The sequence below is a fragment of the Manis pentadactyla genome, chromosome 6, assembly GCF_030020395.1.
Source record: "Manis pentadactyla isolate mManPen7 chromosome 6, mManPen7.hap1, whole genome shotgun sequence".
NCBI lineage: Eukaryota > Metazoa > Chordata > Mammalia > Pholidota > Manidae > Manis > Manis pentadactyla.
Genome location: NC_080024.1, coordinates 42,247,522 through 42,273,676, shown reverse-complemented (window position 1 = coordinate 42,273,676; position 26,155 = coordinate 42,247,522). Strand labels below are relative to the sequence as shown.

The following is a 26,155-nucleotide window of genomic DNA, read 5'->3' as shown; positions in this document are numbered from 1 at the left end:
AGTCTTCCTGAAAAAATATTCTGATTATGTCAACATATTTAGGACTGACAAATAGAAGAATATATTAATTCATTCAGCTGCTAGTCTGTATTACATCATGAGATCAATAGCTAAAAATGTGAACATGGATACAGTACCTTTAGTACCTTTGGAACAAATTACTTGACAAAAGAGAAGGAATGTGAAGAAATTCATATGTAAGTGGGACATTGGTGCAGTATAATTTTTCAGTCTAACTCTCTGGTTAGCCTGTGTTTCAGAATTTCTGCCAAGCATCTTTGTGATGTACTCTTTGGAAGTGGTCTTGGCCTGTGACCTTAGAGGCCCAGCCCCTCGTGTGGATTGTTGTGGGGTTCGAGGTAAGCAAGCATGTGAGTCCTTGGTTTCTTCTTTGCAGGCCTACAATGGGCACCATCAAGCCCTGGAAGTCCTTCTGCAGTCGCTGGTGGACTTGGACATCAGGGATGAGAAAGGCCGCACGGCTCTGGATCTGGCTGCCTTTAAGGGACACACAGAATGTGTGGAGGCTCTTATCAACCAGGGTGCATCCATCTTCGTGAAAGACACTGTAACCAAAAGAACCCCACTCCATGCCTCCGGTAGGTCGCATTGGGAATCTGGTAGCCGTCGTTTTGCAGCCCACTTACCAGTGGGGCAGAAAGGAGGGCAGCGTCTCCTTTCATCCCAATTTTTTTGTGTCGATTTTCTGCATCAAATATGCCTACACTCTTCCAAAATGCTTTTGACTTACTGTCTACTCAGAGATGACTTGTGTTCTTTGGCCAGACAGGCTCTGACCTTCTTAAAGACTGTTTTATTTTTTGGAGCAGTTTTAGGTTCACAGCAAAATTGAGAGGAACAAAAAGAGATTTCCCATATGTACTCACTGTTCCCCACCCATGCCCAACCTTCCCCTTTATCAATATCCTCTACAAAATGGTACATTTATTACTGATGGACCTACACTGACCCATCATAATCATCCAAAGCCCATAGCTGACACTAGGGTCCATTCCGGAGCTGTACTTTCTATAAACTGGACATACGTATAATGACAAGTGTCCATCCTTACAGTAGCCTATACTAAATACAGCCTGTACAATATAGTATATATCCTGTACTATAAATCCTGCCCTAAAAATCCTCCATGTTCCATCTGGTATTCTTCATAACTCAAAAGAGCATTCAGAACCTTTGGCGAATGGCTATCACAAAACTTTCTGAAAAAAGGGCAAGGTGTAATGTGATTATCAGATAAGTTATGTTATCTGAAGCAGAGCATTTTAAAGCATAAAATTAATGATATTTCATAGCTATTTCATACAAGGAGTAATCAGACAGCAATCTAATCAGTGCATGATTCCACCAGCCTAAATGATGCTCCTTAGCTTTTGCTCTGATTGTTGATGCATCAGATGTAAAAATAGAGACTTTTCAGAAATTATGTATATATATCAAGAAGTAAGTAACTTGCTTTTTGGGGGATTTTTTTTCTCCATACATAAAATAAAACTGTCAAGACACTTTGGACATACAGATATAAAGGTATTATGAAAGAGTCTTCAACTCAGCTAATGCATAAATTCCCTTGGGGTCAAGAATTCCATGATATTGGCCTTTGATCAGCACAGTAGATGTCTTATAAAGAGAAATAACTGTTTTACTCACATTGTGAAATAATGGATGTATTGAGGAAGCCAGAGACTGAAGATAGTCTTCAAAAGACTATGATTCTTCTTCTTACTTGGGAAAACTGTCTTTGAATGTTAGACCTTTTGGAAGTATTTCCATTCACATCCCTGAATTTCCAAACCACTGAGGAAAGCAATATGGAGATTGAGGAAACATTGTGTTGCCTAATTATCTGGAAATGATTGTTCCTAGAGGAACTTTAGCCATGAAGTCAGCAATTGTTGGTATAGTTAAATTAAAAATTAGTCTTTTTGTTCTTGGTATTATTATTGTTATAAAGCTTGGTATTCTAGTTGTTCTTGGTATAATAAAGTTCAAATTTAGTTCTCATTTTGAAAGAGCAGTTGCCTGTTATTAAGGCAAGGGCCCTGCTTTAGTTACCATGTGCTTCCTGACAACTACAATGGGCCTATTTTGATTGTGGAAAATCGCCCTTGTAAATGGGTAAGCAGTGAAGAATAATCGTCACTCATTTGCCACTGATATAGGTTGTGGTCCAATGGAGCCCCCTAGTGATTGAGAAGACTTACTCCTTTTGGGTTTCTGTCTTGACATTCATTAAAAAGATGCAAGCTGTCAATTGGACTGTTTTCCACAAAATGCTGTGTGGATGGATTAGCCCTTGCTTTGAGAATCTGCTTATCCATAGTCTTTTCCAACTCATTTGAGAGGCCACCTTTTTTGTTTAAATCCTGGAAAGTACTGTGAGGACCAGAAGCCGGGATGGATTTTAGAAATTTTGGCACCAAGAGTTGCAGTGACAGTTGTGGTCTTGAAGAGGCATGAAAATGGTTGTCACTCATAGCCAGAGAGGGGCTGAGCTAGTCTGTCTGAGACAAAGCTTGACTTGGCAGGGCACAGCTAAACACAACGTTAGCATCGTTTTGCTAGAAGACAATTGAGAAAAATGTAGTACGTGGGAAGCCAACAAGAATTTTAGTTTGTCTACACTTTTACAATAAAAGGTAATTAATTTTACCCAAGGGCCATTAGCTAAGTTCAAAAAGCTACTGCATACCCCTGGCCCCCACCAAAAATAGTGATACTGTAAAAATTGGTTTCCTCTCCAGCATACTGGGTGAGTGATACCAACTTCTCCCTTTTCCTATTTAGCCAAAAACCAAACATCTTTGGAATGATTATGAGTATTTAAAGAATCTCAGATCAATATAGAAAAAAGAATCAATCAAAATACGATGTACCTCCACTTTCATGAAACCCTTGCCTGTAGTATTTAGCTGTCAGTCCTCTGCTAATCATTTCCTTTCAAGCATACATTAAACTCCGTGCATATTTCACCACTGGTAATACATTTAAGGTAATTTTTAAAACCAAAAACAGAACAGCAACAACAATATATTGTCTCTACTCCAGTCCACACAATTTCCTCCTGAGATATATAAATGGAAGGTTGCTGAGAATGAGCTGAATGCAATGGTCTACAAAATGTGAATGTTATTCCTGTAGTTAATTTGAGTGGTGGCATTGAATGTGAGCTAATTCTAATACGTATTGTCCCTGAGAAATGTGTCGTTGTTAAATTAGCATTCTGTCGTGACTGGCATGCAATAAAAAGGACTGTAAAACGCAGTTCTTAGAAGAGTCTTTAACAATCTAACATAGCTGCATCTCTTCCTGTCTCTCTCCACATCCGTAACGAGGTAAAAGCACTGTATATTATGTGTTCTCACTGTTCAGAGAGGAGGGAAGATCACATATGGAATTTTAAATGTATTTGTTCTCTTCCTGCTCCCTGGGAGAAAGCCTGTCTTTTGTAAGGCTGTGGGTTCCATTCAGCAAGCCTGAGGTCAGTCCCTTCCCCCAGGCGATTATCATCCTGGGAGGTTTGCTTCCCCTGCCCCCTGGCACCACCACTTCTAAGGATGCATCTTGCCCGCTGTGTACGCAGACATGGCCATGTATTCTGCCCCAGCTAGTCAAGACCAACAAAGCATTAGGGTCACATTTACTGCCCATCGGCAGCCCCCACTGGTCACTGGGTAAAGAGGAGCAGGGTGAGAAGCCCCTGGGAAGAGAACAAAAGGGCGTCCCAGTCAGACAGAGCTTGCAGGGGAGTGGACAGGACGGTGGGTGGCCCCTGAGCACAGTCCCAGCTTGCTGGAGAATCTGGAAGAGGCGCAATGGGCTGTGGTTTGGGGAACCTCCGGGACAGAGGAGTCCTCCCGCTTTGTGGACCCCTCTGTGAGTCTCCTGAGGGTGCCAGTCAAGCATGACAGTGAGCTGATGGATCGTGCACACCCTTCTGCCTTGAGGTTTTGCGTTAAATCACCACTTATCAGTCAGAACTGTTGTTCAAATGTCTACCTCAGTATGTAAAATGACCCGGGGTGGGGAGGTGGGGAAATGGAAGAGGCAGGACCTGCCCCCAGCTCCCCTGCTGCCCTCCTCCCCTTCCCTCCTTCGCCTTCTCTCCTCTCTCCTCTTCTCTTTCTGTTCCTGCTTCCTTCTTTCCCTTCCTCTCCCTTCTTCCTTTTTTTTTTTTTTCAAAAAAGGGCTGGAGGCAGCCTGGACATGCAATTACATAGAACTGGGTGACTCTTAGAGAAACATAAATGATGACTGGCAAACTGGAGAGCTCATCAGTCCCGTATGTGGAGATAACAAAGGATGTCAGGTTTAAGGGAAAAACCTGTTAATGCAGGAACCAGGAAAAAGCTAGGTGAGGATCAAAGCACTCAAATAGGAAGAATGGGGAAGATGGCTTGGTAAGTAAACATCAGCACATGATGTGCCCCACAGCTAGCGTGAACTGGAAACCTGGGGATAGCTGCCTGCAACAACTGAAATTGGCAGATTTGGAGTCTAAATAAATTTCACGTTGGAGGAATATGTGTAGTGTTGGTCTGTTAAAACAATGCCCATTATTTTCTTTTTCAGTAATTAATGGTCACACACTGTGTTTGCGGCTATTACTAGAAATCGCAGACAGCCCAGAAGTGGTTGACGTGAAAGATGCCAAAGGACAGTAAGTGTTCTCACACTTGGCCTTGGCGGGGACATTTCAGTCACAACAGGTGATCAGTCAGTTGATCAGGAGGGCTACTGCTGAATCCTAGGTTCAGGGATTATATTTGAATGAAATTCATGGCTGAAAGCCCTAGAATCCGGAGGGAGGTATATACCCAAGAAACACATGTGAAGAGCCAGCTTTTCATGCCTGTGGCCCTGTGTCCTGGCCTTCCTTTACGTTCCATCCATATTTATCCTTTTCTGAAGCTGCTGCCTTCCCTTTTTAAAAAAATTAATAATGGCAATAAGACAGACCTCAAGAAGTTATCTCCATCACAAAAATCCTTTATGTTTTTATCCTTCCTGAGTTTGTTTTTCCGAAGTGTTTTCCATCTGTTAGCCCATTTCCCCCACCCAGTTTCTCTTATGAATAGGAAATGCAAAGCTGAAAACACTAGTGACTCACCCCAGATACATGAGTTAGCGTGGAAGCCACCTTCTGGGTCCCAGCTCTGTGCTTTTCCCTCTAGACGTATCAGACTTTTCTTTAAATCAATGAAACTTCATTCAAATGAAATCTTGAGCAGAAGTCCAACATAGAAAACTAAGAAAGAGTTGCAGTGATAGAAGCAAGAGGGTCTCTTACATACACACACTCTCTACTCAACTGATATCTAATATGTTTTGAATATCTAATATCTACATAGTTTTGAAAACGATGATATAAACATGAACATTTTGAGAAGGCATCTTCCTCTGTCCTACCCATGTTGATCATTGGATGTGGCCATTAGAGGCAGATAGCTTGTTCCATACAGCATGCAGCAAACTGGGAATGCTCGGAAAGTATTAAGTGATTGTTGGGAGGAGAGAAGGACAGATTGAGAGAGAAAGAGACAGAGGGAGAGGAACAAGGGGGTGTTGTATGAGGTGTTTTTTTTTTTTTAACCTTTTAAAAAGCCTAATTTATCTCTCTCTAGAACCCCACTGATGCTTGCAGTAGCGTATGGACACATTGATGCTGTTTCATTGTTACTGGAAAAGGAAGCCAACGTAGATGCTGTTGACATCACGGGCTGTACAGCTTTACACAGAGGGGTATGGACATCTTTCTCAGCTTTAGTCAAGCAGTTATGTAGTGACTTGTTTCCTCTTTCATCATATGAATTTTTAGTAGAAGGATTGTTTCCTAAGGTAACCAATTAACCTCAAGTCAGTCAAAAGAAATTACAAAATCTTTTGCAAGGGTAAAATAATGGCAGTTACTCTTAGGTCCCACTCCTGACATTTCATGTTAGACTGTGATAATAAATACATGAACACCTACTGTTGTTAGAATTGGTTCTGCTTTCTGAATACATGTCTGTCATAGAAAATTTTGGCAAAATATTTTTCAAAAGCACAAAGAAGAAAATCACCATCACCAGTAATCCTACCTCCTGGAGATAACCACTTTGTGATATAAATATCACCAATCATTTTTTTTTGTAAATAGATTTGTTTTAAATTTTAAAAAGAGGGAATACCAAAGATGCTATTTGGAACTTGCTTTTTTCTGTAGTATATCAAGCAGCTTTTTCCATGTCACTAAATATTTTTCTGCTCATTATTTTGTGTAGATGTCGGAATTTACTCCAATTGTTACCTAGTTTTGAGTAGCCATGCTCTTTCTAATTGATATAATTACAGATTTTGGCCCATTCCCCTGAAATATGTATCATGTGACAGTTGTCCACCTGAAATATGTATCCTGTGGACAATTCTTTATACACATCTGCTGAATTGGTTTTTAAAGCATGTCAAATAAACTAAATGAAACAAAAGCAGAAATCATAGAATTGCTATTTGGGCATGCTACTGAACACCTCTAGGCTGTGAACAGACTGGGAGCCTTTATTTCATTAGTTCACAGAACAACCTATGAGATCATTATTATTCTCCCCATTGACAGGTGGATTAAATGAGGCACAAAGAGGCAAATGGACTTGTCCAAGTTTTACAAGAGAGAGCCAAGATTTAATTCACATCTTTCTGATTCTAAAGCTGATGTTTTGCATTATATCATGATACCTCTCAAGGTTGTGTATGGAGAGACCAGAGATGTTTCTAAACTGCCTGTGTTCACACGGACTTTTCTGTTAGGAATCTGGTTGGGTTCATCCTGCCTCTGAAGCAGGACAGAGTCCACTTCCCTTAAGGCTCAAGCATATGTGCACTTACCCTGAGCCCAGCTTCACTCAGCCTCCTGAGTCTTCTGCCCTTCTGAGAACTGTTTTGTGTCTTTAATTGAAATACATCAGATTATGACAGGACACGAGGAATGTGTGCAAATGCTGCTGGAACAGGAAGTGTCGATTCTCTGTAAAGATTCCAGAGGGAGGACACCCTTGCACTATGCTGCTGCTCGGGGCCATGCCACATGGCTAAGTGAGCTGCTCCAGATGGCACTTTCTGAGGATGACTGTTCTTTCAAAGATAACCAGGGCTACACCCCACTGCACTGGGCTTGTTACAATGGTGAGTTGATTGTTATTTGACTGATTCCAATGGACTCCCCACCCCAGCACCACTGTGATGTCAGTGGAGGTTAGAACATAGCATAATGTTATAAACCATGGTTTCCAATATTTCTGCATCCAAGATAACATTAAAAAAAAATTTACCCTCCCCCTTTTGTTAATCAGCAACATGTAACTCTGAATCAAAACTACTAATGAACTGATACAACCAGTTTTAATCAGGGTTTCTGATCTACATAGGTAACCAGAGATTCTACAAGGAATGAAGGTAATGTAGCTAAAAACAAAAAATGTAATATGATATAACAATCAGTCACAATGGACTACTAGTAGATGTATGACTTATTTTTGGCATTTCTTTTTTATGTCTAATATCTCCCATTCATTAAGTTGGGTTTGTTATTGAGATTTTAAATTTTTTGTTTTACTTAATTGAGTAAAACAGAAAATGCATGCAAATTGTAACATTTCAAAAATACTGAAGTGTCTAAAGTAAAATTAAGTCTCTGTTTCCAGACTCACTTTCTGATGTAACTTGGTGTGTATCTTTGATAATTTTCCCTTGAAAATATAAATACAAATGTATGTGCATGTTTTTTAAAACTAAAAAAATTAACAGATATCACTTTTTAACTTTTTGTTATTGTTTACTTAACATTCATTTGCAGATATCCTTATAAGTCATGATGTATCAATATACACTGGTCTTTTTTAATAGTTGTGTATTTTGTAGCAGATAGCTAGATAGATATAGATGTGTGTGAGTGTGTATACCAGAATTTTTTATTTATTCAACCAGATCCCTATTGATAAAAATACAGATTGTTTTCAGGTTTTTGTCCTATTATAAATAATGCTGCAGTGTATATTCATATTGTGGTATCTTAAAGTCTGTCAGATAAGTTTTCAGAAGTAAAATTATTGATAAAAGAGCATGGTATATTTTTTTACTTTAAATAAATTACACTGTATTAGTTTGAAAAAGAATATCATGATTTATTACTCCACCAAACATATAAGTAAAACTTAGTATTTTTCCAACCCTTTGGCAGGCCAAGATGATATCATCTTTTTTATTTTTTCAATTTTGAAGACAAAAAAGCTATCTTATTATTTTACTTGTGTTTTCCTGTTTAATAGTGTATTTGTTTATGTATTTGTGTTTTTTCTTCTGGAAATTACCTTTCCATCCATTGCTCATTTTTTCCTATTGAGTTGTTGGTGTTTTCTCATACATTTGTAGGAGCACCATGTCTTAAAGATAAGAACCTTCTGTATGTAGCATGGGTTGCAAATGCCTTCCCTCAGTCTACACCTTTGTCTTTGTTCTTTCTTTGGGATCTCTTTTTTCCATGTAGAGATTTTGAACTTTCATGTAGTTGAATCTGCAGGATTTTTCATTTGTGATATCTAGGTTTCCAGTCTTGCTTAAAATGTCTCCATCCCTAGGTTTATATGGATATTTTCCCATGTATTTCTTACTCTGCTTCTATATGATTTTATTTTTCCATTTTCAATTCTTCTATTACAATTTTCACTCAGAAACTATATTACTAGGTCCAGAAAGTTTTTTTAGCTGCTCTAATTCTATTGATTTAAGATGTTTGATGTTTTCATTACATTCCTCCTTTTTTCATTGGTTCTGAGTTCAATGAACAGCCAAATTTTCTACTTATTCAGCCTAGTTTTGCGCCCTCCCTTACATTGGAGATTTGAGATTTTAGAGTGTTGGGGGCCTAGTAATGGGTCAGGGCTTCCAACTCCTCACTTGGGTCAAGGTGTGAGATCTCTCTGGCACCAGGAAACCCACAGAAAGGGGAAAATACACAGTAAGAATATTGATTATCATGGTGGTGGCAGACCCACCACAGACCACATCCTCTCCCCTGGAGTGCGGTGGGCTGGGGATGGCAGGTCTGTGCTCTTAGGCCTCTCCAGGTACAAGCAGGGTAGAAGAGCAGTCCTCTGCCAAGCAATTCACCCTTCTAGTACAGTGTCCAGGTCTGAGGTTCAAGCCCCCATATTCCCAGAATTCCCTTTGCTGAGCACTCTGAAATACTGGAAGTATTTTTCAAATACTTTCCATATCCTACCTGCAGAGACCCTCCTTAGGTTGGGATTCACATAGTCTCCAAGGAATGGTATGCATAAATGGTATGCAAAGCTAGGTCTTTGGGGGGATATATACTAAGAGAAGGGCTGAAATGTCTGGGACTACTTGAGTAAGGGTTGGATATAGTGGAAAACTAAACAGTGTAGCTTGCAGAAAGCTAGGGGATTTTTATATTCATGACTTTCTATGTTTTTCAATCCTCCTAAAAGCAGCTCCCCCTTTTCTCTTGGCAGGTGAAAGGAAGGTTTGATTTGTATTTTAAACCTTAAATTGTCCAGACTGTGCCATCCTGAGGTAGATCACAAGGGAACTCTAATTTAGCACTGAGGTCAGCCCAGAAGATGCTCTGGGACAACAATCTATATTCCAAAGCCAAATAGCATTGCCTTCTTGCCTTAACAATTGTATGTTGCTTCACAGGCTACATTTAGGTCTTTCATCAAGTAAAGTTCCCATCATCCTGTGACAGAGGTGGGGCAGATATTACTAGTTCAATTTTTGTTTCTGAGAAACTGAGGGTCACAGATACCAAGTGAGTTGTCTAAGATCACATAACAAGTAAGCTGACAGAGTTGGGGCCTTACTTTACTCAAATTTAGTTGATTTAGAAACTACTTGTCATTTTGTTGAAAATACTTCCTCATGTTCATTCATCTACTTATTGTAAAAAGTACTTACTGAGCATATACCACTTGCCAGGAATAGGTCATGGTGCCATTTTAAACACTTACATAGTATTTTATAGTCAAAGCCCTTTATTGACATTATCTCAAAAAGTACTTTCTGTCAGTCACATCTTCTCCCCTTTTTTGCAGGATGCACAGTTGTAAGTGAACCTATTCTTATGCCTGAAAGGGAAATTTCCTATTGTAAATATGGACAAACTGAGGCATACTCACATTAGGCATCTATCTATCAGGAGTTGAATCTGTTCTGCTTGCAAATGTGATCTTCTCTTTCTCTTTTCTCAACCAGACCATATGGCTTTCTTTCACTGTTTGATTTGTTCATTATGTCTCAGAACATCTGTGAGCATAGTAGATAACGTTTTGGCATTTTGTGGATTTTATTCATTGGAGAGTGAACATTCAACCAATTCAGAAAAATTCATAAGCCAGAGTTCAATACTTAATGAAAATAATAGATTATGTTGAACAAAGCCTCTTTCTTGGAAACTCCCTAAAATATTTTGATTCCTTGCAGGTAATGAAAACTGTATAGAGGTACTTTTGGAGCAAAAATGTTTTCGCAAATTTATTGGTAATCCCTTTACTCCACTGCACTGTGCAATGTAAGTAGGATGCTGGATGTTAATGGTGTTGCTTTAATTCTTTTAACTATGCATAGAAAAATTGCCTTTTAGGGATGGGAAAATGCTTTTAGATTATAGATAAGACCAATATATTCCATTTTGCTGCTGAAGGCAAATAGGCCTGATAGCAAAGCATGGTCCTTATATTAATGATTTACCAGGAGTTTTTTGTAGAGGGCCATTGTTCCAAGGTGACTCACATACCACCTTAGGAGGATTAATGAAGGGGTGGACTGAGAGGCATATTATACAACCTGTGAAGAGCTCTGCCACATTCTAAAAATAAGTTGGGGTTAACAACAGTATGCCTATAGATGATTAGAAAGACATTTTATACCAGGAAGGCTTTCCATATATTGTAATACTGCATTCTTCATATGTTGTGAGTTCTTTTTTGGGAAATGTAATTTTTGCTGCGTTGTCATAGTGTGAACCATTATGCAGAGAAGACAGTGCCTGTAAGCCAGACTTCCAAGGTCAACCAGAGGGTAGAGGGGTTGGTCATGGCCACCTGTGGCCCGTGTTCACCTGGGGTCCATGCACACCTGGGTGCATTCTCCCAGGAGGTCAGCGAGCCTTGGGAGTGCTTTGTCTTTGCATGGTCTCTGGGCTTCACATGAAGCTGGGTCATTTCACTGAAAAGATAGTAGACGTATTACATAGATCAGCAGAGAAGGGGTAAGGGATAAAGAGTAGGAGTGATTTTAAATCTGAAGGAACTATGTCTTTTTCACTTTGGTATCCCCAGAACAGCTAACTTGAAGTCTTGATTAAGTGGTATGCAGTCTCTCCTTCCCAAATGTGGGGGTTTTGAAGAAACGCTGAGACTTATAGAGTGTGTGCTGTTAGAACTGTTTTAAAAAAAAAGAAAACAGTGGAAGTGATACAAGCAAACTTTACACTTCATTAAGCAGGCAGTCTCCACTTTCAAGAGCTCAGAGAACTGCAAAGCAGGATAGAAGGCAGGAAGTTTTTACAGGATAAAGAATAGGGAACCAAGAAGAGAAAGAATAAATATATCTGATTGGCTGGGATGACATATCTGGCCTTATTTGAGGTAGCATAGGAACAGAGCAACCACCCATATAACTTGATGGTAATGGATTGTTTACCTAGATAGTCGGACGTATGAGTAGATGTGACATTTCCAAGAAATCTAAAAGTTAAGTTTCATTTTGCTGATGTGGTTTCCCAGGATTAGTGATGCCCAGCCCACAGAGCAAAGGCTAATGTGAGATCTAATTTGACAATCCCCCCACCTTTGGCCAACTTCTGGCCAGGCAAGAGGTTTGAGGAAAGACCATGCTGCAAGTTAATCTCAGTTGCCATTGCTTCTTCAGGTCTCAGTATATAGTCCATAAATGATGTCAGGTTCATCATTCTCGCTGGAGGGAGACCATTTGTTAGCTGGCTAATGGCTGCATATACTCACCTACAACCCTTGAGAGAATGTCACACCCATGGGCTTACCACAGGTGCCTATTACTCCTTTAGCTGCCACCATCTACTAGGGACTCCCTAGTGTAACTGTCTTGGAACATTTCTCAGGTCCCCAAACCTTTCTGAAAACTTTAATAAACCCCCTTTCTCTAAAAAATGTTTGATAGTTTGGTTTGGAGAGCTACATGAAAGGGCGCAGTGCTCAAATCCAAGAGTGACTTACCCACAGCTGACGGCTGCACAAGAACAGTGAACCCAAAATGTTCAGTGGGGGCCTTGCCTGGGCATCTCATCCTGTAGACTGTTAGTAGTCGGCTTTGGATCTTATCCTCATTGCCAAAACTGTTAAAATGATGAAAGGACAATTTTAAGTGATATAAACTTTATTTAAAACTTCAGAAAGCAAGCAGTTCTCCAAATTTTTGAGAGTGGAGAATGCTTGCTTCACAAAGTTTAAATAAAGTTTATATGTATGACCTAAATTGTCTAATTTAATCAGTTGAACAGAACATAGACTATAGATACTTGAATCAGATTATTTTAAAAATGCATTAGATTTGACATATACAGTGCCCATGAAGATAGAATGGATGGGGATATATAATTTTTTAAAGAGGAAGATTTTAACATTTAAAATCCATTTTCATTTTAGAATGAATGATCATGAGAACTGTGCATCACTGCTTCTTGGGGCCATAGATTCCAGTATTGTCAATTGTAGAGATGACAAAGGCAGGTAAGTGATCCCGGGATAACATGCCTCTTGTCTTGATGAACCTGCGTCTCTGCTTTGTGGTTGCAGAGTAGCCAAACACTTGTTTATTTTAATTGAAAAAGTAATATATAAGCATGGCTTTTTAAAATTAAATATAATAAAGGGTATATAATGAAAAGAAATTACCCACTTAGCCCAGAAAACCCCAGCCTCTTCCATTAAGAAAGCAACTTTAAATTGTTCTTTCCAAATTTTTATATTCTCCCAAATATTTTCTAGATATAGCTACAATAGATATAAAAATACATATGAATATACTCATTTTATGCAAAGGGAACATTCTATGCAATGCTCTGCTTTTAGTATATCTTGGAGTTCTTTCTATACCAGAACATATTGACTCACCATATTCTTCTAAAAGCTTCATATTGATCTATTGAATGGATGTACTATAATTTAATCAACCTGCCCTCTGTTGAAAAGGAGTTAAATTTTTTCTAATATTTTGCTATTTCAAAGAGTGATGCAGTTTAGTTTTCCAACGTTTTTGCTGTTTTAAAGTGTGATGCAATGATGTGTCTATTCAGATGGCCAAGGAAATAAAGTCCTAGAAGTAGAATTACTTAGTTGAAAGGTCAATAGTTTTTAATTTTGAAATATAATGCCAGTTGTCCTCCCAAAGAGATCAGCTATCCACATTAGATGACGTGACCTTTACTTTTTATTTAAATAGCCACCTATCTTCAAATTTAAGACCTAATTTAGGAAGTATCTTTATCAAAGATGAGAGCAAAGTCACTGGAGACTCAAGAGTAAATGGTCAGTAAAGATGCTGATTTCATCATCAGGACCGCCACCTATACTCCCCGAATCTAGAGGGTGCCATTCACAGAGGTGACTGTTCAGTATCTACCCCGAATGACCTTTAGAGGGGCCTGATCTTTATCTCTGTAAACTGAGAAGTTTTAAAACGCTAAGACAATACAGCATGTGTGTTCCTTGGGCATTTACAGAAAAGAGAGTATGTTAAATTGAAAGGAAGCTAAAAGCATATTTGGTTTAAATTGTTAGGACACCCCTTCATGCAGCAGCCTTTGCTGATCATGTGGAGTGCCTGCAGCTTCTTCTGAGACACAGCGCTGAGGTGAATGCAGCAGATAATTCAGGGAAAACAGCATTGATGATGGCTGCTGAGAACGGGCAGGCAGGCGCTGTGGGTATGTACGTGGCATGTGGACTTCACATTTGGGCCTATCTAAAACCACAGTCACATGAAATCAAGACATCAGTTATTCTCTTGGTAAATATTTGTAAAGAAAAAAAAAAGACCAACATTTTATTTTAGCCACTTGATTTCACTTGCTAATCATCTTCAGATCTTCAGTCCCCTAAATTGGATTATTGGTTGGACCTTGTCACAGTGAACCAACCTTTCAGCAGTGAAATCTTTCAACATTAGAAACCAAATATAATAAAAGAATCATTTCACTTGAAAATAACAAAACTGTAAAGACAATGAAAAGTAATGCCTATAGACCTTGGATTTGGATAGAACAAATATGACAATAAATTGCTCCTTTTTTCTTTAAAAACATCAAATGTGATTATGTGAGCTATACTAATTTACATATGCTATTATTTGTATAGTAACTTAAACAAAATGCATGTAATTTACATGTAGTCTAACTCTCTTTTGGCTTTTTCTATAGATATTTTGGTGAACAGTGCCCAAGCTGATCTAACTGTAAAGGATAAGGACTTGAACACACCCTTACATTTGGCTAGTAGTAAAGTATGTGTATAAATTTGAAACACTGTTACTTAGTGTTGTAATAATAATAATGCCACCTAATTCTGTCTCAGAAGTGTATATCATGGGTTGTGTGTTTTTTTTTATAGCTTTGTGTTTGCATGTAGCTCAAGGTTTCTGCTTCTGTAAAAGACAAATTTTACATATATATATATATATATATATGTATACATATATATATGTATATGCATGTGTGTGTGTGTATGATTTTACAAAGGTGGGATCATACTGTTTTAAAACCTTTTTTTACTGAATCATGTGTTATGAATATCTTTCTTTTAGATGTTATGTTGTATCATGTTTTAGAAGATGTGTGGTATTCCCCTTAGGAATACACCATCCTTTATTTAACCCATCTTCTATTGTTAGACATTTGCTCATTTTCAGATATGTGTTACTGTAAATAAAGCTAACTATGGAAAAATCTGTTCTTAAACATCCTTACTCATTCTTTTACAATAAATTCCTAAATGTGAAATTCTTGAGTCTAAGGCTATGAACCTTTTAAAGACCAAACCATCCCCCAGTGAGGCCATAGCTGTTTGTACTTCACCAACAGTGCATCTGCATGAAACTTCATTAACACTAAAATTATATTTAAAGGTCTCCCTTATAAGGCATTATAGTATGGTGTCACTGACACCAGTTCTGGTGCTTTATTTAAATGTAGAGTATCACAGGTGTTTTCTGTACCCAGTGGACCAGAAGTCTCAGCTATTCCTTTCATTGGTTGTATTTTCTCATTTCATGTTCTGGAAGCCCATGGAAACCACCAATTTTATGAAATTTGTGTCAAGATGTCATGTTTTTTGTGAAAATAAGTGCTGTTCTTTTCAAATTTTATTGTGTAAAAGAATCACCGGAGCATCTACTTAAAATGCAGATTTTGATTTAGTAGGTGTGGAGTAGGACCTGAGAGTCAACATTTCTCACTCCCAGGTGTTGCTGATAATCCCTGTCTGCAACCACACCGAGTAGCAAGGATTTAGGAAGTCATGACCCCTTATCAGGGCAGAGGCCTGAAATCGAGAAAGGATCTCTGACTTATCAACTCATTTTTTAAAATTATCAACTACCTACTGTCATAAGATAGATATTGTTCTCTGGTTGAGGCACAAAAGAATGAGCTTTCCCAAAACAGAGTTTCTTCACAATATAAGGCAGTAAATAATGATGATAATACAGGTAGCAGGTGTAATGGGAATCCCAAGGATAGATGGATCACTGAAATGTTGATTGGAGGCTTGAGGAAGGAGATGGGGCTTGTCTTATGTTTAAAAGTAATGTTGAAGGATTTAAAGGATACTCCTAATTCTGCTCTCTGTTTACCAGCTGACCTAGCTGAACTAGCCTCTGCTTAACTTTCTGGACATTAATTCTAAAGTTACCTTAGAGATATTAATATTTTTGATCAGATTTATATTAACTGAGGACTCATAAACCTTAATCAAAATCTTTGAGAATCTAGGCCCCTTTAACCATTTGCTCTTTAGAAGAAAAAGGAATTACTTAGAAAATAGCCTTATAAAATGTTTTCAGGTAGAGGACACTTATTTTTTAAAGCATAATGAAGTAATTTTTCAGGAACTTTTCTGTCTTTCCATCCTATGTTTCTTATCATTTTTATTTCTTCTCTAGGGTCATGAAAAATGTGCCTTGTTAATACTTGACAAGATACAAGATGAGAGCCTTATTAATGCCAAAAATAATGCACTGCAGACGTAAGTATGAGTGCTGAAGTTTGACTTGGACCCAGATTCATAGTCATTTTATTCAACAAATATTAAAGCTCCCTCTGTGCCAGGCTAGTGCTAGCAAACATAGTGGTGAAAGACACAGACCTGACTTCTCCTTTATCAAGTTTACAGTCACATACCTGCAGATGTTAACAAGGATAGACATTTTTAGCTAGACTCTTTATTTTCATAAGCCTTCACAGAATTTTGTGAGGTCTGTGTTTTTCTTTGTTGATATTTCTGTGATAATTCTAAATTCAGTGGGCTGGTAGAATATTTTATGGGCTACCATATTCAGGGAAACTGTATGAATGTATAAACATTATGTATTCATACTGAAAAACAACAGTTTTATAAATCAGATTCCCAGAATACATTTGAAGAATTTCTAAGCTGTTTGTCTTAATTATATTTTAATATAATTCAGTGTAATTCTTAGTGTGAAAGACCTAAAAGCTGATTCATTTTCCATTTTAGGAAATGACTTATGCATTTGTTTTCAGAGCAAAGGAATATTAGGATTTTTTTCATTAAGATGCTTAAATAGTATATAGGAGAATATATTGGGTTTGATATTACTCTTTAAGGTATTCTATATTCAGTAAAATATTATTTAGTATATTTACTAATAACAAGAATGTTTGAAATTATATATATGGTTGATATTAATACCAGTCATGTTGGTGAACTGTGTCAAATGATTCAAATGCTGGAGTAGAAAGTAACTGTAAAGAACCTTCTAGAAAACACACCCAGAGCTTGAGTTCTTCCTCTGACTTCCTATTCACTGTCAGTGAGGTTGTTTGAGATGCATAGTATTTTTTAATATCTGCAGAGAAATCTGGGTCAACATGCAAGAACAGTTGGATCATTAGTACCTGGAAAATGTCTGGTCAACAAATATCTTTTTTTAAGAAGGTAAAAATATTCATGTGCTATTTATAGATTCTTAAGTACTTTCTTCCTTTTAGCAATATGGGCTACCCCAAATAACATATTCTCACCCAAATATGTACCACAGTTGACGCTCAGTGTTATCTTTTTTCAGACCCCTCCACGTTGCTGCACGAAATGGCTTGAAGGTGGTGGTTGAGGAGTTGCTGGCCAAAGGGGCCTGTGTACTCGCTGTAGATGAAAATGGTAAGTGGAAAAAATAAACTATGACTACAGGTACCGTCCCTATGCTGTGCAGCCAGAGGAAAATGAAAAAGATAGGAGCTAGTTAAAAAGGCAGTAAGAATTCTCTCCCTTTCGAAAGTTCCCTGTGTGTGAGAAATCAAACAAAGATAATTCGTCCTGTCTGTCTTTGTAAAACACATAGCCTATCTGTAGCCCACCAGTGCCTTCCATTTTGCATGTAATGTCAGCAGCTGCTCTCTAACTCCTCAGCATGGTAGTTGAAATATTTTAAACACAGTAAAAAGCTTTCAAATTTGCATTTGAAATTCTACTGCACATGCTGGTGAGTTAGGGATTACTTGTGTCATTAGTGCATGCTCAAGGGTTCAAATAAAAACATAGGTCTTTGTATTTAAGTTCATTCTGAGATCAAACTTTTTTTTTAAGAACAAATCAGAACTCATGTTCTCAGTATGGGTATTTGGGGAACATGAATAAAATTTTTAAATTAATTTCTGGGTTTGAAAGCATCTCTTGATCTATATAACGTTCCTTTTCTAAATGAACTAACTCTTAGCAGAAACTGTCTACTCTGCTTCCTAAGAAATTTTGAAAGCTAATGAATACTAGAATTGAATTGAACTACCATTTTAAGCAAAATGCCTATTGACCTTAGGGAGCAAAAGAGGGACTTCTGGATATTTGCGAATGAAGTAATTTTTAAAATGTGGCATTAATTGTGGCAAAGTATAATTAAATGTATTAATATAACTCAATTAACTGCTTATTACAGGTATTGGAATTAGCAGCTCATGCCTATTTCTCAGAAGTAAGCAGCCATATGACATCATTAGCTAACTCCTGTTAGTTATGGTTTTGCAGCCCCACTTACCCTAGCATGTGTCCTGCTCTGTCCCCAACCTGACTCGTCTAGGAGGTGCAGAACGTTTTCTATTATTCCATCTTCTTGGTTTTCCCTCCTCTCCTTCTCTCACCCTCTTATCACCATTATATATCTTAGGGTAGGCATGTAGATTTTTTTCCAGCATGACCAAAGAAATGAGAATAAATTAATTTTGCCTTTCTGTGGTATCAGTCTGCAGTGTCTGAGACTGTCCAGCCAATAATGATCTTGGGAGCAAGAGCCCCAGGTCAGTGGAACTGTGGCCTTTCTCAGAGCCTAGCTAGCTGCATCCCAAAGGCTTGGGAACTTTTGGGGCAATTTTGTACAGCACTACAATTATAAATTCTTTAGTCATCACAGACTCTTGTGGAATGGAATGTTGAGATAGCTGTCCATTATTTGTTTTCATACCAGAAAGAGGAATAATCTGTTGGGGGAGCCAAGGGTCAAGTGCTGATAAACAAAACTAACATTTGTTGAGTTATATTGAGCCAGTTCCTTTGAATAAATGAGTAAACAGTAGTAAGAACTTTTCCAGCACAGAAGGCAGGCTGAGCCTTTCAAGCCTGTAGACTTAAAGTTGGATTAGGTTAATAGTTAAATCAATGAAATTACCTACTTCCCTATGCACCTGTTCCATGTATTGAGATAGTTTTCTCATCTGGATTGGACCCATAAAATCTAAATGGTATCATGACTCAATGATAATTCTCCCACATCTGTTACATTTAGGATTTGAGAATTTGATTGGTGTTGTGGTGTCACTGTTTTTTTGAAATTCTGTTAAATTGATCTTAAATGATAGTAAATTTTTAATCACAAACAGCTAGTGCTTTCGAACCAGTTAAATGGTGCGTAGTTTATATAAGTATGTATAAAGTGACAAAGCTGCATTACTCACTTTCACAGAGATCTGATTTTCAATATCTTCTCTAATCTGACACAATTACCCTCCATGAAAAGTCATTGTTCTCAGAATGAGAGTGCTCTGGCCCGAGCCTGAGGCCCATGGTATGCCTGTGCTCTCAAGTGGAAACTCCTTCCTGGTTGTCCTGTTGCTAGTTTTTTGTGGAATTGTGTCCCACCCCCAACCCCTCATGTTTCTGTTCACTAGATGAAAACGAGAATTCTGCCTAACTTCAGTTAATGTAGTGCTTGTTGCATTGTAAGCTGAAAAACGCTTCTGAAAATGCCACCCCGTCCCAGTCCCCTCTAGCCTCACCCCTAGCATGACTTGTGGGAAGTAACTCCTCCTTGTGCCTGGCATGATTTCTAACTCAACATGCATCTCCCCGCGTGAGGTCATACGAGATGTACTGTGGAATGCTCACGCCGCCTCTGGATTGCCCGGACTAACCACTGCCTTGTCTGCATTTACGCCCAGGTCATACCCCGGCCCTGGCTTGCGCTCCTAACAAAGACGTGGCTGACTGCCTGGCCCTCATTTTGGCTACCATGATGCCTTTTTCTCCTTCCAGCACAATGACGGCTGTCAACTTCGTTTGTTTTAAAAAAGACAATTTGAGCAGGACGACTCTCTCCAGTCTGGGTAGTATGGTTAGCCTATGCAGGAACAACGTAGGCTCCGAGGACGGGTACAATGACAATGATTCTGATTCGGAAACGTTTTGACTTTGGACTGTAGGAACTTTTCCTTGACTACCCATGTTGGAGGAAAGAAGCTTGTATTCCAGGTTTATGTTGTGTTCAAGTATTACTATGGGCCCAAGCTTCCAGAAGCCAGTAGAAAGGAATTAATCAAATGTAGGGATGGCAGCTAGGCTGTTGGGCAAAGCACTGAGGTGGGACCCGATTTTTATTTGTTTCATGTTTTCTTTAGCTTTGAGATACTTCTGTGAAAGCCTACCTCTTATTTTAAGTAAGGGATAAAAAAATGCATTTAATTCTTTTTCTTTGAGGATAATGCAACTGAGAGGGAGCTGTTCTCTATAAAGATTTTATTTTTCACGTATTCGCTCAGCACTGAGTTCTCAGAAGTTTATCAATATGACATTCATTGTCCCCTGGGAGGGGGGTGAAGAGGTCGATAGAAAATGCCTCAAACCTCTTCTCACTTTGATGTTTACTTCCTCACTAGAAGCCAAAGGTAAAGGTGTTCATTTTCAGAAATAATGCCTGTAATAATCTTTTTAAGGGAGTCCAATTATTCATATCCTCTCTATAGTAAGCATTAAATATCCCGAACTTCATTCCAAGGATTTTGTTAAAGTTGATTGAAACTTGACCTTGCTTTTCTCATTTTAACACAAATATGGCATTCAGTGCTCCCTATAACAAGCCTGTGACTAAGTTTCACCCAAGTGATTAAGTCTAAATCTACTAACATTTTAGGTGAAAATTATATTGCACCAAACTTTGAGACATATGCAAATTTAATATGAAACTACCCTTATTGATTTCTTCTTAAATCAAAATAATAACTTTTTAAAAACATCAAAACCACCAGCATTGTTCACCAATAGTAAAATATTAGATAAGTTTCTCAGTCCAGGTAATGCCAAGTGAGTGGGAATGTGACTGCAAAAGGCAACGAAGACAGTGAAAACAGGAGAGAGAAATGGGTGATGTGGAAATTCAAGCCAGTTGATGGTTGCCTGATGATGAAATCAACATAGTGAATACTGTGTCTGCTCCCTCTGCCAAAGTTTCTAGGTCAAATGGACCCCGTTCTGCTCCTGGAATAGCTGGACAAAAAGAAGAATGAGACTCTAAAAATTATGCACATACATATGCACACATACATGTGTGTATACATTATATATACATATGAATATGTCTGTAGTTCATCGATCAGCTATGTATGAGGACCCGAATGCTTTGGTCCAAAATGGAAGATCTTAAATTGTTTTCCTTCAAAATGGAAATGAGAACTGAAGTAGCTTTTCTATGGAGTTAAAATATAATCTTTTTGTGTAACAGTTTTTGTTGTATTTTATATTTCTAATGACACAGATTTCTAGTTGATGGCTAAACATTTGTAACTGAGGATGTGTTGACCGCAGCTTATTTTTTTTGCCAAACTAGAGAAACTGTTCATATACTTTTGACGTAAATGTGTTTATATTTATTTGAAATGAAACCACAGCCGAGGAAACATCCATTGTTTGTTCTCTGTTTTAATTGCTATGTGTCTTACTTGGAATAATAAAAAAAGCAGAAAAACATCCAGGACGCTCCCTGGACTAGCCAGCAGTCCCAGGGCCAAGCCCAGTGCTTCCACCGCTTATGTTTCCAGCCGACCAGACCCCCAGGTTCTTCCTCCTTGTTTGGAGAGAGGTGCAACATCTGTGGCTCAGCCCTAGTCTGTAGCCAGCTTAGAGCTCACAAGACTCATCAGTCCTAATGCCCTTCTGCGAGATGAAACCTGAAGTGCGTAGTGGATCATATGGTCCAACAAAAGATACAGAAATTATCCTAAATACCCCAAAATGGTCCTGATAACCTAATGGGAAATTATGTCAGTATGTGGGCATATTACAAAAGGAGAAAGAAAAACCGCCAGCTCAAGTGCTATTTTCCATGTTAGCAAGACACAGGAAGGAAACATGTTACATTATGGCAGTGTTCTCTGACATTATATAATCCATTCCATTTTCACCCTGGACATTTCTGTTTTACAGTGTTTTGAGCTATTTTTAAAACAGTGTTGTATCATATCTGGATCAAATACAGATATATATTATATGTTTCATCTAGCTGTAAAAGACTTTAATCTTAACTCTTTTAATATCCTGGATTTAATTAAAAGCTCATGTTGGGGTCTTCACAAATGAGAACCTCTTCAAAAGACTTACAGCATTTGTATTAATCTCACTGAAAATTTTCGACACCACCCACCTTGTGTTTTTAATTCTTGGTGTTGTGTTCCCCTTCTTCCTCTGTCCTTTTTTGTTTCAAGAAGGTGGATTTTTGAAAAGTAGATAAATTGACTGATGAGCAATAAGGACCTTATCTTTACCACAACAATGAAAATAAGGAAGATCTAACACTGAAGAAGCACAGCATACTGTGGTGTCTATTTCTGAAAGCAAATGGAAATCTTGCTCAGTTGGTATTTAAAGCAGGAAACGAAATGCCTGCTTTAATGGTGAAGCAGCGTTAACATTTCTCCTGTAGAGCAGCACAGAGAAGAGGGACGCTGCAGCAAAGCAGTGACTGGGCGCGGCATTATCTCCATGGAGCTGCCGTTTGACTTTCCCCGCTCTCACCGGTAGAAGGACAAAGGAACAATGAAATCATACTCACTGCAAACTGTTATTGAATCAATCTCCCTTCCTCTCTCTCTCTTCCTATTTCTCCCTCCCCGCCAGATCACATTTTTTCCTTAGCAAAATGACTTTAAAAACTACGAATTCTATGATTTTCAAGGACATCCTTAGAGATAAAACTAGATTTCCAGCATATCTTTCTAAGGGGGAAAAAACAAACAGAAAACATTGTGCTTTTAATTGAGTCTTAGTTGCTGAGCGCGTTTACCTAAATGTATTATTTTCAGACTACATCTTAGCCACAGCCACAGGGATCATGTTTCATTGCACTTACCTATTCGCCGTGTCTGCCTATCCTTGGTAAATACATTACTATCTCCAAATTGCCTAAAATCTGCTATGATTCTACAGTAAATAGCTCAGGGGATTTCTTTTTATCACTACTAAAAGGGCACCGTAGTATGTTCTGGTACTTTAGGCAGTAAATAGCTGCTTGATCTATTATTTTGTTATTAAACTAGAATGAGAACATCAAATGGATTTGCTGCACTAGCTATTCTTTGTACTGTTGAGCAACTTGGTTTGCTTATCTGTTGTTGGTTGAAGAACTCATCCTTTTTTGTCTTGTAATATGAAGTTAGAGTGCCTTTTTATATTTGTATATTCTGAAAATGTTCTGTGAAATGTTTTGTATTTTTTCATTTGAGTGTTATCAGAGCAATATAATGCCAGTGAGTTTTCATTTCAGTCTTTCTTTGAATGTATAAAGTGTCTTTTTTTCCTATTTTCCCTTTTACCTGCTTTGAAATGAAAACAGAAATGCTGAAGTTTTCTATAGGAATTATGTTTGATTTTGCAGTGCTAAAATGCTTTCTTCTTACAAAACTGTAAACCATAGGTCAGTGTTATAGGGGAAAAGCGTTTCAAGATAGTGACAATCTGAGTGTGTGTAAAAAATTTAATTCTCTGCATTTCTTATGCAGTGATCTAAAAATTCAATGCAAATATCTTTTCTTTGGTAGTTTTGTCTACATATTTTATGCTTTAGCATGTGCAATATATCTTTGCAAAGCACGATGATACAAATCTGGTGCCAGTGTTATATTTTGCATAACATATTTGTAACAGCATAAAATATTGTTTGATGATTTCAGTGGGATTTTGTCTGTAATGTTTTCTTATGTAAATTGGAGTTGAATGACTCTGGTAAATGTCATGACTGTAAAAATGAGGAAAATGACTTTTAGTTCAGTGAATGACTTTCAACCAGTCTGAATCTACTCAAGCACAGTTTAATACTTTTTCAACTACTGAATGCTAATAATGTAATTAAGTACTTAACTGTAATATACTTTGAAAATGCATTCAGATGGATATTTTTACAAATAAAAATGGTACAAATATTGTTGCAATTTGTGTTGTCTTTAATTTTTTCCAATTTATGCTAACTTTTTTTTTGGTATCATTAATATGCAATTACATGAGCAACATTGTGGTTACTAGATTCCCCCCTTTATCAAGTCCCCACCACATACCCCATTACAGTCACTGTCCATCAGTGTAGTAAGATGCTATAGAATCACTACCTGTCTTCTCTGTGCTATACTGCCTTCCCTGTTCCACACCCCCTACATTATGTGTGCTTATCATAATGGCCCTTAATCCCCTTATCCCTTCCTTCCCACCCATCCTCCCCAGTCCCTTTCCCTTTGGTACCTGTTAGTTCATTCTTGGGTTCTGTGAGTCTGCTGCTGTTTTGTTCCTGCAGTTTTTGCTTTGTTCTTATACTCCACAGATGAGTGAAATCATCTGATACTTGTCTTTCTCCGCCTGGCTTATTTCACTGAGCATAATACCCTCCAGCTCCACCCATGTTGTTACAAATGGTAGGATTTGTTTTCTTCTTATGGCTGAATAATATTCCATTGTGCATATGTACCACATCTTCTTTATCCATTCATCTACCAATTTATGCTAACTTTTCCAATTATTCTACTGATTTAAATATTTGTCCCAAATTAACCAAAGCCCAATTAACCTTAAATTTTGAAAATTAACATCTTTAAGGATAGAAGTGTGTCTCCAGATATTGTCACAATTAGAGAAAAAAAATTCAAGCATGTATGTTTGTCTTTATTACATATATTTATGCTTTCAATCTTTTCCATAAAGGAAGTGGCTCACAACAAGACGCATGTGATAAAATAGAAGTAGAAAAACTGGGACAGGGAAAAGAAAATGCAAACAAATTTGGGAACCGTAAAATTTAATGCAGTGGCTACAACTGAACTTGAGTTTGCGCTAAGCTTCCTTGAACTCACGAGAAGAGGGGAAATGTGACTAATTGTAGAGATCACATGTATCAGAAAGGTGGAAACCTCCTACTTCCTCAGTTGTGAAATTAATCATGCTTACCTTTGTTACTATTACTACCACCCTTGATCTGCTTCATAGCAGCACAAGACCCCACCCTCTCTGCATTATTCTTAAAGGTACATATAGAATTTCCTCTCTGTCTCTCCTTAAGCAGTAATTTCCCTATAAGCACTAAGGAACAATTTCCTAATGATGGAGTTTCCAGGTAATGAAAAGAGTTTGGGGCCTTCCTGAGTTCCTCAGATTAGTGTCATAGAATGTTAGCAATTCTCATAGTGTAGCCCAGTCCCATCTCCATCTTTTTCATGAAGAAACTGAATCCCAGAGAAATTATATAATTTGCTCAAATTTGTATAATTAGTGATCTGAATATGCAACTTGTGCCTGTAGATGTTCTGTCTTCTATGCCATCCTGCCAAATGATGATTTGTGGTGGTTGGGATTTTTTTGTTTGTTTCCTAATAGAGATGTTCAGAGATGTTTTGCATTCTGCCCTGACTCACTACTTATTCAAATATACAAATCTGAGTGCTTTTCATTCTTGAAGGCTCTAAAGCATGAATCATACCACAGGTGAGTGTTTCCTATAATTCAGAGTAGACTAGGTTTATTAGTTATCTAATGTGGTGTAACTAATTATTCTACAACTTAGTGACTTAAAACAAGTGTTTATCATCTCACACTTTCTGTGAGTCGGGCATGATTTAGCTGGGTCTTCTGACAAGTGTCCCTCATGGGCGGTAATAATGGTGTCGGCTAGGGATAGATTCATATCTAAGCTCATTCATAGCATGGTTGGTAGTATTCTTCTTGGCTGCTTGGACTGAGAACTTCAGGCTGTGGGCTCCCCTCAGTTTCTTGACAAATGGCCCTTTCCAAAAGGCAGCTAACAACATGGCAGCTTACCTCATGAGAGCGAGCACATTGAGAAAAACCAGGGAGAGAAAGCACGAGACAGGAGTCGCAGCTTTCAAACTGAATCTTGAAGTGATATGCCATCATTTTTCCCATATTTTATGCATTGGAATCAAGTCACTAGGTTCATCCCACACCAAAGAAAGGAGATTACCAAAGGCTGTGGCTACCAGAAGGCAGGAATCACTGGGAGTCGTTTTTAAAGTTATTTACTACACTGGGGATAGTGTCCTTGCAGAGCATTAAATTCAGACCAGGATAACGTCTTCCCAGTCATTTCTAGGGAAGTCATTTACTTGACTTCC

At 38.0% G+C, this 26,155-nt stretch overlaps 1 protein-coding gene across 6 annotated transcripts in view; it reads left to right on the top strand.

Annotated features, from left to right (window-relative positions):
- ANKRD44 (ankyrin repeat domain 44) overlaps positions 1-23,967 on the top strand; it is a 287,374-nt gene extending 263,407 nt beyond the window's left edge. For 2 of the 6 annotated variants that reach the window (XM_036880524.2, XM_036880523.2), the window contains exons 18-28: positions 398-599; positions 4,591-4,678; positions 5,643-5,760; positions 6,963-7,179; positions 10,498-10,585; positions 12,699-12,782; positions 13,833-13,978; positions 14,471-14,553; positions 16,210-16,292; positions 17,356-17,447; positions 20,997-23,967. In XM_036880524.2, coding sequence (XP_036736419.2) covers positions 398-599; positions 4,591-4,678; positions 5,643-5,760; positions 6,963-7,179; positions 10,498-10,585; positions 12,699-12,782; positions 13,833-13,978; positions 14,471-14,553; positions 16,210-16,292; positions 17,356-17,447; positions 20,997-21,055 — 1,260 coding nt within the window. In that variant the 3' untranslated portion in view covers positions 21,056-23,967. Of the gene's footprint in view, positions 1-397; positions 600-4,590; positions 4,679-5,642; positions 5,761-6,962; positions 7,180-10,497; positions 10,586-12,698; positions 12,783-13,832; positions 13,979-14,470; positions 14,554-16,209; positions 16,293-17,355; positions 17,448-18,219 lie in introns of all 6 variants that reach the window. The other 4 variants (XM_036880522.2, XM_036880519.2, XM_057503769.1 and 1 more) reach the window with 2 other exon arrangements.
- The last annotated feature ends 2,188 nt before the right edge of the window (positions 23,968-26,155 follow it).